General features: G+C 36.2%; 1 protein-coding gene across 2 annotated transcripts; it reads right to left on the bottom strand.

The window, feature by feature from the left end:
• Positions 1–464: 464 nt before the first annotated feature.
• LOC110461992 (solute carrier organic anion transporter family member 2A1-like) lies at positions 465–16,287 on the bottom strand. Of its 2 annotated transcripts, none has more exons than XM_021515751.1 (10): positions 16,189–16,287; positions 8,961–9,719; positions 7,300–7,386; positions 6,609–6,797; positions 5,568–5,732; positions 4,927–5,110; positions 4,092–4,251; positions 2,768–2,922; positions 1,913–1,977; positions 465–1,530 (listed from the first exon to the last, which is right to left on the bottom strand). In XM_021515751.1, exons 2-10 carry the CDS (start codon positions 9,712–9,714, stop codon positions 1,196–1,198), a joined length of 2,094 nt encoding a protein of 697 aa, XP_021371426.1. In that variant the 5' UTR covers positions 9,715–9,719; positions 16,189–16,287; the 3' UTR covers positions 465–1,195. The 2 variants fall into 2 exon arrangements, with proteins under 2 accessions (XP_021371426.1, XP_021371427.1); XM_021515752.1 differs by lacking the exon at positions 16,189–16,287 and adding an exon at positions 13,146–13,212.
• Positions 16,288–16,522: the final 235 nt, after the last annotated feature.

Below are 16,522 nucleotides of genomic sequence, written 5' to 3'. Positions count from 1 at the left end.
TCGTCTGTACGAAAAGTGTAAAAGGTAGAATTCATTTGACTTAATTCTTGGCTGCTTCCCTAATGTCTTTCCGAGGGAATCTACAGAAAGTTTATAACATACTCAAAAAACACCGGGAAATAACCAAAGTGATAAATGATTTTTTCTAAGAGGTTATCAGGAACGGAAACAAAGACCTTGCCAAGTCCTTCATTTATACTTCAAGATTTATCGATAAAATGTTGTCATCATATTGTAAGAAATGTATCGTCCACGACGGGCATACCAAGCGACTATCCTGAACTTGAAATCAAGAACACTTTTAAATCTTGTGGCCGCTAACACATTTCTTATCTTACATTATGACTTATATATCNTATAATAAATGGGTCGAACTATTGTTCTATTGTGAACTGTTCAATATTTGATAGTTACATCCCGGCTTTTAACACTTTCGATGTCTATTCCACAGTTTCCTCCAGAATATCAAACTTACTTACAAAAATGGAAAACATTGTGTCGATAGCCGTAAGTTGATGAACCCTATAGGCGGTTGTGACGATCGCCATCATGACTTCATTCGGAAATGTTCTGCTTCCTTATGCGATGTGAATATTGTTTTGTTATTATTCGTATTTCGTTTATCCCTATTCCTTATCAAGAATGGATGTGACAATGCTTCGATTTTACTGAAACAGACATGGCAGGTGTTGTCGATGAAGTAGATCAGCACACTTTAATATAAACATTGCCGAAAATTTGAGAGATTTTTTTATTTAAAAACACAATTTAAGTAACCTTGTAAATAGATCTATTTTCTTGTCATCATTCAATTTTTGCAACGACGATTTTTGCGATTATGCGTCAAACGACTGATTGAAGTCTTGACTCAAAATAGCAAAAACACCTCCCTTGTTGGAGTTTTCATTGCGAAATATTAGCCTCGAGAAACTTAATTAAGGTTGATAGAATATACTGTATGTCATTTAAACGTTGATATATAATATATAATATATACTTAATACTGGATTAAATAATATATTTTATTTATTGAATTTATAATGTTTGGCAAAGACGCATCCAAACAATACTCCGCGGAACTTTGTGCTGAATAATATATATAGTAGATATGTTACGAACAGTTCCAGGCATTCTGAAGCTATGCAACAAAGTATAGTATTTGGTTTTAGCAAGTTGTATTATTACACAAATACTTTTAGATTTTCATGTCCTGTGCATTGGGAGTTTTCTCTGTTCCTGTAGAATTTGAATCATTTTTATCCGCTTTCTCATTCTCTGCCAAATATAGAACAGCTTCATATTCCTCGGTTTCTTCACTTGACCATTTTTTCAACGAACGAACTTTATAAAATGCGAAAGACAAACAACACATTCCCGCAAACATATAAATAAGAGGAATCAGGTGGATTTTCAACCGGAAGTCGACATTATCGTAGAGTAAGCATGCGCCCTCCGACTGACAACTTTTTTGCCAGATCAAACAGGTGGAATCCACTACTTTCCCAAAAATAATTGGACTTGGTAAAAACCCTGAAAAAAATAAAAATATAATGCATCTTATTTAATTGAAGCTCCTTGCCAGGGTACATAATATCAAACTTTTACTTCATACACAATGTACGTATTGAGCTCGTCACAATATTTCAAGACCAACTGGTCTTTTGTCAAGCTGCGACTGAGTGAGCGATTTGTATTATATACATAACGAATTGTATATTTTATATGTCCCACGATCCGGGACGTTTCGCCTATCGACAGAGTGTTTACACAATGAATAAAATAGACTGTGATAGATTTTATAGAAAAAAAAAGTAAATTCAAATAATGACCATAATTATCAATGGTATCTATATGAAAAATTATAAAAGGTAGCTTCATTTGATAATCTGTTGAGTATAGAATGTATACCCACCCAACAACGACGAAAAGAAAGAAGACAGTCCAATGGAGGTCGATTTGTCGCGGTCCTCGACACATCTTAAATATAAATATATGGCCACTTCAACGTAAACAAAATGTTGTTTCGGTAGGAATCGGGATATTGCTTTAATTTTTTTGAAATTTGAAATAACATTTATGAGTATATTGCTTACAGGACTAATATGATTTATTGAAAGATTTGCTACCACCGCTAGAAATACATCAGTGTTAAGCCTTGTTTTATTTTCATTTTCTGTAAGAAACCCAAGGCTTATTTTCGAGCAGTCTTATTTTGGAAATAATTTAGACAATGAGTCATCGATTGCCGTTTTTCCGAGTTCCTATTTTTTGACCAAATGGTGCAATAAAATCATGTTATATTATGAATAGGTGTAAAACCATTTTAGGCCCACAGAGAAAATAATGTGGCTCTTGCCTGAAATTCAATGCATATTTTCGAGACCGGCATGTAAACACGGCTTAGAATCTAAGGCCTACTTTCAAGATTGGCCTATTTTCGAAAACCTATCTTCGAATCGGCATTTCTATCGGATTTTAGGGTACATTATTATATGTTCCCTGATAATGACGATGGTGCCCATTTTGAATTATTAGGGCTGCCAGTTTTCCTTCAATATCAGACCGATTTTTCAATCCGCTACCAGAAGCCCAATAGTAAAACAAGACCTGTGTTATGACACATTTAAATAGCTTTTCTACAGCTCAAAAACAGTCAAATGACTAGTAATTAAAAAAGGTTTATGAAGTATGACATTTTCCCGACTGTTGTCGATTTTGATATATGATTAAAGTTTACACAAGCAAAGCAATATACTAATCGTCTTACCTTATTTTTGCTATGATACTCGGTGAAATGGAAAGAGCCAATATGAATCCAGCAGCAAAACTTAAAACGGCGAAAGGATACAACATTCCACAGTCCGCCTCACACAGTCCCGCGGAGGCTCTTCCGTCCGGTATGCATGTACAGTTTACAAAATTCTGAAAAATTAAGTTTACACGGGTTAAGAAACACGAACCAAATACTTAGAATCATTATTTATCAGAATACCTCAAGATTATTAAATGTCAATAAGAAGATTTAAAAAAGATAAATTGACCACAGACCCTTTCAGACGACACAAAAAGACAGTCTATGAATTTATTTCATTGTCCCCTGGAACAGGTGTACCTCATTACAAAGGGTCTACGACCCTTTAAACTACACACAATATGTAGCATTTTAATTGACCTATAATCAATTGTCATCATCTATCACTTCCGGTTTCCCTCCTCCCAACAAAATGGCGGCCATACAAAGAAATAAAATGAAACAAATTACCTATACGTCCGTCATAGTCTACTATACACAATATCTATTATTTTAATTGACATATAATCAATTGTCATCATCTATCACTTTCGGTTTCCCTCCTCCTAACAAAATGGCGGCCAAATAAAGAAATAGAAAGAAAAAACATACCTATACGTCCGTCCTAGACTATAGGAAAGTGCTAAAGACTCGTTGTTGAGAATTTTCTTTTTATATTATATATATACATATGCATTGACTATTAATACTGTGTTCTAAGTAGGCGTCGTGTTTTTACTGTATTCGTAGACCTTCGTGATTGGAAAGAAGTTGGGAAAATCTTGTTAAGTTAAAATGCTTAAAACGTACACATGTACATTGTAGGTGATTAGATACTACAGAGTTGCGCCGTTTAATTCCTACGGTTGTGTTACTATGACTGTGTCGATCAATCCGTTTTAATGTACAATGTATTGGCTCTGCAATATCTTAACCATTTGAAATACTCTACGGATGTCCAGTCAACTTGTTTTACCTACCTTTATTTAAACAAAAATGTTAAACAAATATTTTACCTACCAGGGACCATATACGTGAATATTTTACCTGAACATGCACCATCACTATTGTCTTTTAATTAGAGTGCAAAGAAGTTTTTATGGACTTATCTTAAGGACTGTAATGGATATTTTATACAATTACATTTCATCATATTTTATTCTTATGATTCTCTGTTTTATGTACATTTTGTAAATTATTGTATATTTTCTATAACTACTTGACCAAATGTAAGACGAGTCGTTGACTCAACTTTGTAATCAAGTATAAATAAAGATATTATCATAATTATTATACTTACCCCACCTTTTCCTAATGGGGATTCACACCCGGCGTAACACGGAGAATGGAAATTGACTCCATTTGACCCACAAATTGGAAAGAAATCGTCTTCTTTGCAGCCACAGTTAGATGAGCATATTGTCGAGTAATTAACAGATGGAAGTTTATCGGAATATTTACTGTAAACAAAAATAAACTACACACATTGACCTTGATACAAATCATAGTCTTGAAATACGAATGTATTTCCAATTTACAAAACAGCTAAGAACATAAATATTAGATTTGAATATTAGAACAATTTCTTTCGAATAGCAATAAGTCGCTCTGTTCGCCATTTCGTTTCCTCTACAGCTATTTACATACATTTTCTGATTTTTCTTAACAATTTTTGTTCACCTATCCTCTCTCAAAGTATATCAAACGAATTATTAAAGTATACCAGTATACGAACATTTGTATTATTGCCTTTTTAATGTTTTCACAAAGAAACCATGACAAAAAAGTTGATTTTAGGGAAATTATCACTTGATGGGTTTTTTTCAACACTGAAAAATACTTTTGTAAATATTTTTTTTGTCATTAAGCGTCATTCAGTTTATAATTAACTTTTATATTTTTCGAGCGATAATTTAATTTTAAGTGGGATATCCGGGTATTGAAATTGCATAACTTGTGTACTGGTTTTGGTTAATTTAAGTGTGGATCTCTTTATTTCAAAACTGCTGTACGTTAAACACGTCTAAAATAATGATAAACACACTCCGGACTCTTTTCTGTTGGCCAATAAAGGAAATCAGCCCTACAATTATACTAAGTCGTGCCGAATTTTACAGACGGTATTGATGTTCTACCTATTCGGCCCAATTATTTCTGGTTGATCACACCCAAGCAGCAATCCACCAGCAAAGAGAATCATGTTAACAGCGTGAAACGCAACAAGTATTCCAAGCGTCTTACAAGGCGTGAGTTTGACCCGTCGGGAAATTAAACCGCCAAAGAAGGATCCGAGAGCAACGGACGATATGTTGGCGAAAGCTATTTAAAATATAAAAAATGAAATTTTCGTAAACGAAAGCTCTATCCCCTACACTAGTGGTATCAAGGATCTCCACAATGGAACATTAAAGGACATTGGAGAAATGGAATATCTTCCTATTAACATTAAAAACTGATAGGCCATACGTATGTAAAACATTATCTTTCTCGTACGAATAGCACTTAAAATAGAGAGTCCAAGGGCTCTTTTTTGTATTTCTAACGAAGAAGACATCCATGATGATCGGCATTTTTATGTCTTTGAGTTGCTTTCCCATTTACTTTAGCAAAAGGAAACAGGGTTCAAAGGGACGACCCCTGTCCGCCACATTAGTTGCCTCTAACAAAATATAATAGGTTACAGCAGATTTATTCTTTTCTCAATCCTCAACCTGCAGGGGTGCAGCTAGTATCTACCTACATTAGGGTGAATTTAAGTGTATATACATTTATTTACCGAGAGTGATGTTGGCCTGCCAGAGAGGGATGCTGAACTGCGTGTGTATATACTTGGAGAGGAATGCGTAATACCCAGCCCTGCCACCCATATCAAGCGTTGTGCTGACCATCTGTGCCATGTAGACTGGGTTTTTCACTATTCGCCAATACGACAAGGCTCCCTCTGTCGATCAGATACAGGAGGCGACTTAGTATGTTGAAAAGTGTCAGTAAGATGCAACAAGCTCAAGCAACAAGATGATACATAAATTCGAATAATTTCGATGTAACAACGTTTTTCATTGGTCACAACCCCGGGGTTATTGGAAATGAACAATGAGCGTGATACGCAATGCGCTTTAATCCCATATGTAGATCTCGCCTCTGTATCAGTCAGATAAAAATGCATTTTTTACATTTACCTCCGAAAACAAGTATCAAGATATATTGTATTATGGTGGGAAAATACAATTCAGGATACGATTTGTTTGGGAAAAATAATCTGAGGGCAATCTTCGCCGTTCTCACCATCATTATATATTCAAATATACTTTGAATCAGTACATGTGTTGATTATTTTAATAAAACAAGACTACAGCACAACCAAAACCATTAGCATCATGAATTTAAAAGTTAAAAATATTCAAACGAATGGACAAAAAGACTTTTTGCATAATTATATAAACAATACTTTTTTAAGAAAATATATTTCGTCAATAAACGAATGCCTGACTTGAGCTATAGGATCATAACTCAAATAATAAAACTACTTATTTCTTATAACTAGTTTTGAAATTTCTCTCTTTTATATTTCTCGTTATTTCTCGTTTGAATTAAATTTCCCACTTTACGGTAAGAGAATTGAAATAGAATTTTAACATAACCAAATTAAGTTACATTGATCTGATTGTAGCTTTTCGCTCGGCGTGCTAATATTGTGCTTTTAGGAAATGATTTATTAATAAAACTTTTTCCACATATACAAAATTGAACTGCGGAGTATAGGTAGTTAAATATATATAACATTTTAACGGCCTTATTAGACGACATATTTTCGTACCTTTTATTTTTTCCTTTCGACTCATTTCTGATCGTGCCTTGCCTTCAATTTTAAGCGCCGGCTGTTTTTTCAGGTTCCTGGGAAACAGGACGAGCGGGAGGGAAAAGATAATGCTACAAGCACCAAATACTAGGAAACCCATCCACCACGCCCCGACCCATCGCGGGTCGCGTGGTGACATATCAACATCTGCAACAAAAGCATGGGAAAAGTCAAATTCTTATTGATGTATATTTTTCTCCAAAGGTGAACAAATAATTTATGTATCGACATGGTTTTATTTTCATTTCAATCTGGCATTATTTCGTTATTCAATATATACATTCATTGAATAAGATTTTAAAGTTAAAGTTCTCATGACAATTTACATTAAGGCAACAACACACCTAACTAACACAGCTGCTTATAACAGTTTACCATTTCTTTATTCTGCTTTGTATTTCTTTTCAGAAATGTTTTATGAAAGCCAGTGTGCAAACGTATATGGTTGTTTTCAATATCGTTTGACTGTTTAGTTTGAACAAAATCTGACTTTAAAATAGAGAGATGTGTCTGTTTTATCTTAACAACGCATGCATGTAATGTTACTCTTGGATCTTATTATAACTAGATTCATGTAAATAAAATAAACGGTTGCTCCCATCCTTTTTGCTTGTAACAAAGACACAAATTGCATTAATAATTTGCATACCTTCTAATGTGACGTAGACTCGACTCAGCATCCCTCCAAATATATATCCCAGTACAGGACCACAGATCGCTAATGCCACGATGACACCTTGTGAAGAAATCACATGTATCAGTTACAGTATTAAAGAGGATGGACAAGGTGGTCGATTTTCTTCATGCGGATCGGTTTGTACGCAAACCATGTTTGACCGGTTGTTTGTTTGGTATTTAACGTCCCCGCAACAGTCAAAGTCATATGGGGACGGGTGCATAGCGCGACACTACCAGAAAAGGAAGANCTTACCCCCTACACCCACCATCCTCTTACCCACTACACCCTCCATCCCTTTACCCCCTACACCCTCCACCCTTTACCCCCTACACCCACCTACACCCTCCATCCCTTTACCCCCTACACCCTCCACCCTTTACCCCCTACACCCACCATCCCCTTACCCCCAACACCCTCCATCCCCTTACCCACTACACCCACTATCCCCTTACCCCTTACACCCTCCATCCCCTTACCCCCCACACCCACCATCCCCTTACCCACTACACACACCATCCCTTTACCCCCTACACCCTCCATCCCCTTACCCCTACACCCTCCATCCCCTTACCCCCTACACCCTCCATCCCCTTCCCCCTACACCCACCATCCCCTTACCCACTACACCCACCATCCCCTTACCCCCTACACCCTCCATCCCCTTACCCCCTACACCCTCCATCCCCTTACCCACTACACCCTCCATCCCCTTACCCCCTATACCCTCCATCCCCTTATCCCCTACACCCACCATCCCCTTAATTTCGTTACTGTAGCAAAGTTTGGCAAGTCGGGTTGCTAAGTAAGTTAAACCGATAGCATAACAACGTGAAATTCAGGGATGGAATACCGGTCTAGCCCCGCTATGCACTTGTAACACTGTTGTTGGTTTTATTTCGCTTATTTCATCTTTATTTTTATAAGAGCCCCGAAAGGTATGGGTGTTTTTTTAAAACTGATCAATCGAAAGTAAATTCATGTCCGAAAACACAGTTCCCAATGTGTGTTTACAGTTTTTTGCACCGATACGGGAATTTTAAGTGACATATAACTAAAATAAAATGCTTCATTTGATTTTTATATCAGTAAATTAATAAACACAACCACTATCTTTGTGATAATACTACTGTACAATTACTTCCGTTCGTCATTACCATATCATCCTCGGTACTCTCTGCACTCCTGGAATATGTCATAGCAAACTGAAGGCATGATTACTTTTTTTTATTGGTCTCGGGTAAAATACTGATCAATCAGTTGACTGATACCTGTCCTTTGAATATTACAGAAGAAGGACATCCGACTGCAAAGCCGGTCAATTTAATCGTTACTCTACCGAGCGGTTCTTTTTATGTAATGAAGCTTTAAATGAACTTTACTTATATCATCTACCAGTAACCTTCAATTTGGTCATGACATATTCCAGGGATGCATAAAACGTTAGTGAGCGTATTCCCTGGTGTATCGAAGCTATTATGATATATGGAGACTGGCAACGTTATAAATTGTACAAACATTAAACTTTAACAGAGCAAATTATGTGTAGCATGTACGTGTGGTTAAACCAGGTAGTTATTAACACCTAAACAATATGCCAACACTATCATGTATTTATAAGAGTATCATCTTACCCATGTAGAAACCTGTCCGGCTTCGTTTACCGTTGTCGTCTACGTAGACAGTGACAAATGGACCCCTCAAAGATTTACCGACACCCTGTAACATCATACCAATCCCGAAAAACGCAAGAAACGTCTGTCTGATCCCGTCATTAACCATTTCTATTCCGGACGCTTGACCATCATTTTCAGCCATGCATGCGCCAGATGTGATATCAGACCCGTTAAAAAACGGGTCACACAATGGAATGTTTTGCGAAGAAGACATGGCGGGTTTACTGCCGTTGTTGTCAAAATTAAGTGGACCAGAGGTCACGAACTGAATGCTGTTACTTGCGAGGCTGATAAAATGGGGGACACTACAAAGAATCCCAGAGATACCATAAAGAACAAAAGCTGCAGACAAGATGAGTGGAATATGTACGTACTTCGCTAACGAGCTAATGAAAAGAATGAAAACGAAGTAACCAATGTCATTAAAACTCATAATCACCCCACTGTAGCTACTCTTCAATCCGTACTGCCTCTCTATACTAGGAATTTGTGAACCCAAATATGACGTCATCAATGACGTCATAACACCAACAACACTATAAATGCCAATAAACGATTGAATATTGGCAAATTTCTGTAGAGAGTCTGGTCGACAGGGTCCAAGTCCACATTTCCGAGCATCTGGATTATCACCGTCTTCCTCCATTAGGACCAGGTTAGCTTTGTCGAAAACATCCACACCAGGCGATGATTTCTTGTTCGTGACGTCCATATTATCTGGATTCATGTAAAAAGCATTATAAATATTGTTGATGTGTATATGGTCGCTACACCTGCACAGTTTTAGTCATCATAATGGTTAGACTATCTTGATTATTTAGATGCAACAGTTTAGTTACACGCTCGGTGGAATGTCTGTCTTAAATTGTTTATCCTATTCCACAATACAAAAGATATTAAAAAGAAAATGACTCCTTCATCTACGTTAGTGTAATAAATTTTGATTCTAGATCAGAGGCAGTTTGATACAGAATGGCAGCATCTATGGTCTCTCGAGTTTTTATTCCAAGTTCCATCAAAACTAAAACCTTGTTTCCGCATTAGCAGAGTCCGCAACGACGAGGTGGTTGTTCTCTTTCAGCTCAGTACTGGTCATACTTCTCTCACCCATTTTCTATATAGAGAACCACCTACATGCCTCGCATGTGACTCCACTTCGACAGTGGATCATATGTTTATAGAATGTTCAGATTTTAGATACATTCGTGATAAATACTTCCATGCAAAGGACATAAAAACCCTTTCAACTTCAGAAGACTTTGAGACAATATATATCTATATATGAGACATTGGTAAGTTTTATTAACGGTGATTCAATTAACCTACATGACCCCTTTGACGGTATTTATACATATCTTGGCATTTCAATCTTTACAAATTTTCATGTTAACCCACTTGCACTATTTTTACTTTCTAAGCCTACCCTGCTGGTGATAATATAAAATATACGACGTTTTATATGATTTTAATTTTTTATTCTTAAAATGGTTACCTAATACTAAAAGATAAATCTGACCCTAAATGACCAAAGATGTCGATGGTCCGTTAAACTCAGACAAACAAATTGATACAGAGATAGATTTTGGTAAGAGTATCCTCGTGTTATCGGTTTCCGCGCACTTAGGAGGCATCCGCGATTTCGTACTCATATCGGTAGAAAGCTGTTGAAATTACGGATGACAGTCATAGACATGTACACAATCTACTAATGGAAACAAAAAACTAGCAACATCAAATTCTATTTTTTTAAAAATCAGATTCAACAATTTTTAACAAATTTCTCCCGTCGGAAGTAGCCGTCATATGTTTCCGTGTGTCTATTCTGATTTAGTGTTCAAAGAACGATAACCCGTATACACTAAAAATACTAAATCCTTCATAGTGGCCCGCACGAACAAAAGCTTCGTTTGGTATATAAAAAATATCTTTAAAATCAAAACAGATTTTTAAAAATTTCACATCTTTTATGGATTTTTTACGGAGCCCCTTAACTGACATACTACACACTAATTTTATTTCGTTTAACGAAATAATATTTCGTTATAACGAATTATAATTTCGTTTTTTCGAAATATTATTTCGTTATTACGAATTATCATTTCGTTTTATCGAAATAGTATTTTGTTTTTTTGAATTAATATTTCGTTATTTCGAAATATTATTTCGATAAAATGAATAGTTATTTTGTTATAACGAATTATTCTTTTTTCAATATGTAAACTCGAACGAATTCATGTATTTTATAAATTTATTTATTTTATTTATTCAATTATAAAAGAATCTGTTATTATTTTTGTTGGGCAGTCTTATACAGTGTATCGGTATTGGTTAATGGTAAGTTATTTCTCATTTTATTCTGTTTATAATTCGTGAAAATTGGAAGTTCATTGCATTACAAGGTTTATATTTCATTGCAAACAGTGTTTATCGATATAAGAATGTCTCCTTTGCTCTTTGGAAGTGGAAATAAATCGGCGGGGAAATGTGGCCTCATTTACATACGACATTGTCGTACGTTTGTCAGACTTTAAAAAAGATCGGTTCATGAATGAAATATATCACTGTCTTTTTAGGTATGGGTTCATTTTGAGTAAGATAAAAAGTGCATTAAGCAAAATTGCATATTTATGCGTGTTTTTTAATTAGTTATTAACTCTAATGTTTTCCGGACGAACATCCGGTAATTTTTGTGTCAGTTTACAGAAGATGGCTAAACGTCTAAAATATCTTTGTGTAGTGTCCAGCAAGTCACGTAGTAACGAGATATAGCTTGATGAAATTGCTGTACGGAAATATATAACGCGCGGAAACCTATGACTAGACGACATCTCGAATATTCTGCTTCTTTGACCAGTGAACAAATGAAAAATGTCGCGTAAGTTTCTAGTTTCTGTTAGTTAAGCCTTTACCGAAGACAATTTGACCGATTGTCGAAAGTCAGAGAAAGTCTTCTCCGTGTAATTTGTCTCTTTATCACGCACTCGTAAATATATTCGTCCGCGCAATAAACTCGTGCTTTCTGATTCGTTAGAAAAACACAAGTGTGTGGTCTTGCATATTGATCACAAGGATGTTTTACTTTTGTCCAGATTATGGTACATCTTACATTTTGAAATAACGAGAGAGTAAATTCTTTTAATGGAGGATACCAATATAAACCACATTCTGAAATATCTTCAGTCTGAAAAAAATGTGAAACACTTGATTCGAAATAATCAGTATAGATGTAAAATATGTTTTGGACTTTGATCAAACACTATCAACAAAGTATTGAGTATTTACATTGGTGGAGATAGTATATGTTGCTTTAACTGCTTCAGCAGATTATGCCTAAAATAGATGAACGTAACATTTGGTTTGTTTGTGTTTTACGCCCTGTTAACAGCTATGATCATTTAAGGACGTTCCAGGTTCTGGTCGTGGAGCAACCACCTACAGACGGCCAGTACCTGGCGACTGCCGCACGTAGTCCTCGAACCGGCGACCCAGTAGTGGAGGGCTAGTGGTAACAGAATGTCAGATACTTGACCACTTAGCCACCGCGACCTCTTGAACGTAACACACATACACTGGTGCACAGATATAGATACAGTATGCCAAAATGAATTACATTGCACCATATAACTGTTTCAACCTTCAAGGACTCATCGGTGGTGCTTGTGGCCAAAACAAGTGGAAACCCGTACTGTTCTTAACTACTGTTGACACAGAAGGGGGGGGGGGGGGGGGGGGGGGGGGGATTAAAACTCTAAAATTTACGAATTTAGCAATCTGGAAGAGTGCTGGTTTAATTTCAATTAATTCATGACGTGTGTATATCATAAACCGTGCCACTACAAGGTAATATAACTGTCGCCATCAACGTTACAGCTAACTAAAATAATTCACCAGGAGAGTCTACCACCTGCTATCTTGATAAGTTTACTAAATACACACATAGACATGTGATAATAAACATTTGAATTTGATTAGAAATACCATTAAGCAATATCTCTTAATTGTAACATCATTATGTATATTGTGTTGGGGGGGGGGGGGGGCTGTTTTGCCATACTCATACATAAAACAATTGAAATATGACAGTTTATACGTACTTATTGATAATAACTTTCTTAATAGTTGATAAAATAAATCACAACTTACAATGACGGATGATATAGAACCTCCTTCAGCTGGATTTTTCTATGATCTGGAGTTACGTTAATACGTTCTTAGATTTGACTATATCATTATTTGACTTATAATCCAGGTGTCCTACATTAACACTCCAGGCCGAGTCATTATGCTTCCCCACGTTTCTTGTATAATACACACGGTGGTTAGATAATGCTTTAGGTCAGTTAAGTTCAATTTAAGTTCATCTAATTAAAATGGAAAGAATAACAGCATGAACGCACACCCCTAAGGTGAAAGGTGAATGTTGACCAGACTTTACCAAACTTGATGGTATGGCAGAAAAATCTTTCCCCATCCCTACCCCGAGGAAGACTCGGTTTTTTGGTTGTCTGTTTAACCTGAGGCCGAGGGAGCCGCGGTATCCAGGAATCCAAGATTCTCCTTTAAAGGGTTGATATTTATCTTTCCCAATATAAAGATAGTATTTAATTATCTCCTTCTTCTCTCTATTGTAAAGAAATGACACACAGAAAATAAAATAATCAACCAAGGATGGGGAATTTCTCTTTTGCACCCTTAAATAACGGGATGATTATTTTTCTCAAATCATTACAATGCAATGTTTGAATACAATATATTTAAAATTCATATCACCAAACCCTCTCCCGTCAACAGCTGATTGTGACGTCACTGCTGATTAATCCTTGATGTCATAGTATTTATTTCTGTTCACGCGCTATCTGTAATACCCTGTAGGGTGACTGAGTTAGGGTATTAGATTTGTGTGACGTCACTTCAACAATACAATGACATTAACGTCACATTAATGATACATTGAGCTTGTAAAGACAGCGTTGAATCATGTCAATAACAGGTTCAACAGGTTAGGAGAAAAATAATCATTCCCCTCTTTGAGTTGGGATAAGGAAACGGTCGGAAACCTTGTGTTTGGCAACTTTAGAAAGCCCACCTCAGACTGATATAACCCTAGTCCGAATTATTCTGACGTTTTATCGACTTTTTTCATATCGGTCAGTCGTCGATTAACGTCAGAACTCCGGCCCTCTATAATATGCGGGAAATATGCGACCCGCGCCCGGAGCGCACTTCAAACTGTTATTTTAGAAACAAATCGTCACTTTCACACACATGACTCTCGTTTTTTGATAGCCCCGCCTTCTAATGCCAAGTGACTAAAATCTCGCCGGCATACGTCATAACGTTTGGAAATACCTTCGGTAACGCGAGATCTCGTCAAGTCATGTGACATTGCTCATGGCCTAATTTCCATTAAAAACATGGGTTGGTATAGAAAACGTTGGAAAATACTTTTCGTAATGATCTTTGAAATATGTTATTGATACCACCTAGTGCATAAAAAATAGATCTTTCGATCCATGTGCGATATGTGTGTGAAAGTGACGATTTGTTTCTAAAATAACAGTTTGAAGTGCGCTCCGGGCGCGGGTCGCATATTTCCCTCATATCATAGAGGGCCGGAGTTCTGACGTAAATCAACGACAGACCGATATGAAAAAAAGTCGATAAAACGTCAGAATAATTCGGACTAATATAACCCTATCTCACCCCCTTGTGATCAACGATTCTATCACTCTTACACCGTATGTGGCACCCGGCATTTCTCCCGTCAAAGCGTGAGAGAAATGTAGATGGTTATATTTCTACGACATAGTGAACAATTATGTTATCATGGTATATACTGGAATGTCATTGTTTTAATAAGTGCATGGTGACAGCTGATATAACAATGTTTCAGGTCATATGAACGACTAGATTCGGCTACGTTTGGTTAAACCCTGTAGACAGATAAACAATAAATCTGATCTAAATCGTGTCATGTTTTAGACCAACAAGTATTTGGAATTCTGTTTGGTATTCTGTTATTTTAGAAATATATATAAAACCTGGTCAATAAGTAACAATTGAAATAACAGCTTAAGTTTCACTTATTATAATATAATGTATTGAAAATATTATTTTAATAAAAAGAACAAAGCATTAATTCAACATATAATCAATCGTGAACACTTTTTTAAATATTATCCATAAAGAAAAGAAAAATGATTAAAAAAAAACCGGCAGCAAGACAAGCGCCCGTAAAACTTACATTTTCGGAACACCTGGGCCCGTATTCATAAAACCGTTCTCATACTCAAGCATGGATTTTGTATTCAAGCCTAATTTCTTGTTCCGGTTATAAACTTAGTCCGCAATTATGATTTTAGTGAATAACAATAAGCTGGGTTGCGCACAGAATCCGTGTTTGAGCATGAGAACGGTTTCATGAATACGGGCCCAGGTGTTCCGAAAGGGTAAGTGTTATGAATGTGGCCTGCTGTTTAATAATAACAGTCCGGTTTTCAAAAAAATGTAAATCGGCAACTGTCATTTGATATTTAGGACGCTTTATATGATATGTATCATCACCAGCTGATGGATCTGTCACTTTTGGATTTGTTTTAACTTTGGTTCGTATTCCAAATACTACGTTTAAATTGCTTGTAATATTTTATTAAACAAATAAAATTCAATAGTAAAAAAAACTTCATAAAAGAAAACCAAGGTTAACTTTGCCTAAACCCCGGTAAGTGTGTGCAAGCAAGTTCTCAGCTTCATAAAAACACGACGGCATACTTAGTAGTTCAATGTCGTAGTAGATACCACAGATAACATATTCCCCTTGTCCACTTAAAAAGATTGTAGATTGATTCGAACAGGAACACAGTGTGTGCGAGCGCATGTCAACACCTGCATAAAAAACTACTTTGTCCAAAGTCGGAGAGATAACAATGATAAATCCCTAGTCCACAAATGCATATGTAGCTTGGTTAAAACTAGAATTTGACGAGAACATCTCTCGGGTGACCAACTGGATCGTTGTTGTACTTCTATGCAGTGAACTCTGTTTATGTATTCAGCAATGCATATACGTTAAAGATTATAAAAGGATCGCTTATAGCTCATTTGTGAAAGATATGCCTCTCTGTCCTTTGTAATTACTAATGAAGCAATAAAACAATGGTATATGGAAACAAAGCACTATACTTACGACAACGGGTGTTATAGAACACTTGTGCTTGACTTCTTCTGATTATGAAGTACGAATACACATTTCATATTTTATAAGGTATATCATACAGTTGATATCTAACCGTCCTAATCATGATGCAAGTCCACGCCTGACCACGCCTGGACTCTGTAACACGGCCATGTTGAAATGGTAGTGAGATAACTTTTAACATACCTTAGTCATGAACTGGACACTCTATTCAATACTACAATGTGACCGGTACCTCAAGTGGCAAAGGAAATGTTTACCACTATTGGGTTAATTGTATTGTTTCAGGGTTTTACATGGAATTAGTTACGGACCCACACATAAA

The sequence above is a fragment of the Mizuhopecten yessoensis genome, unplaced genomic scaffold (assembly GCF_002113885.1).
Source record: "Mizuhopecten yessoensis strain PY_sf001 unplaced genomic scaffold, ASM211388v2 scaffold10717, whole genome shotgun sequence".
In the NCBI taxonomy this organism is placed as follows: Eukaryota; Metazoa; Mollusca; class Bivalvia; order Pectinida; family Pectinidae; genus Mizuhopecten; species Mizuhopecten yessoensis.
This window is presented reverse-complemented; position numbering and strand designations above follow the sequence as displayed.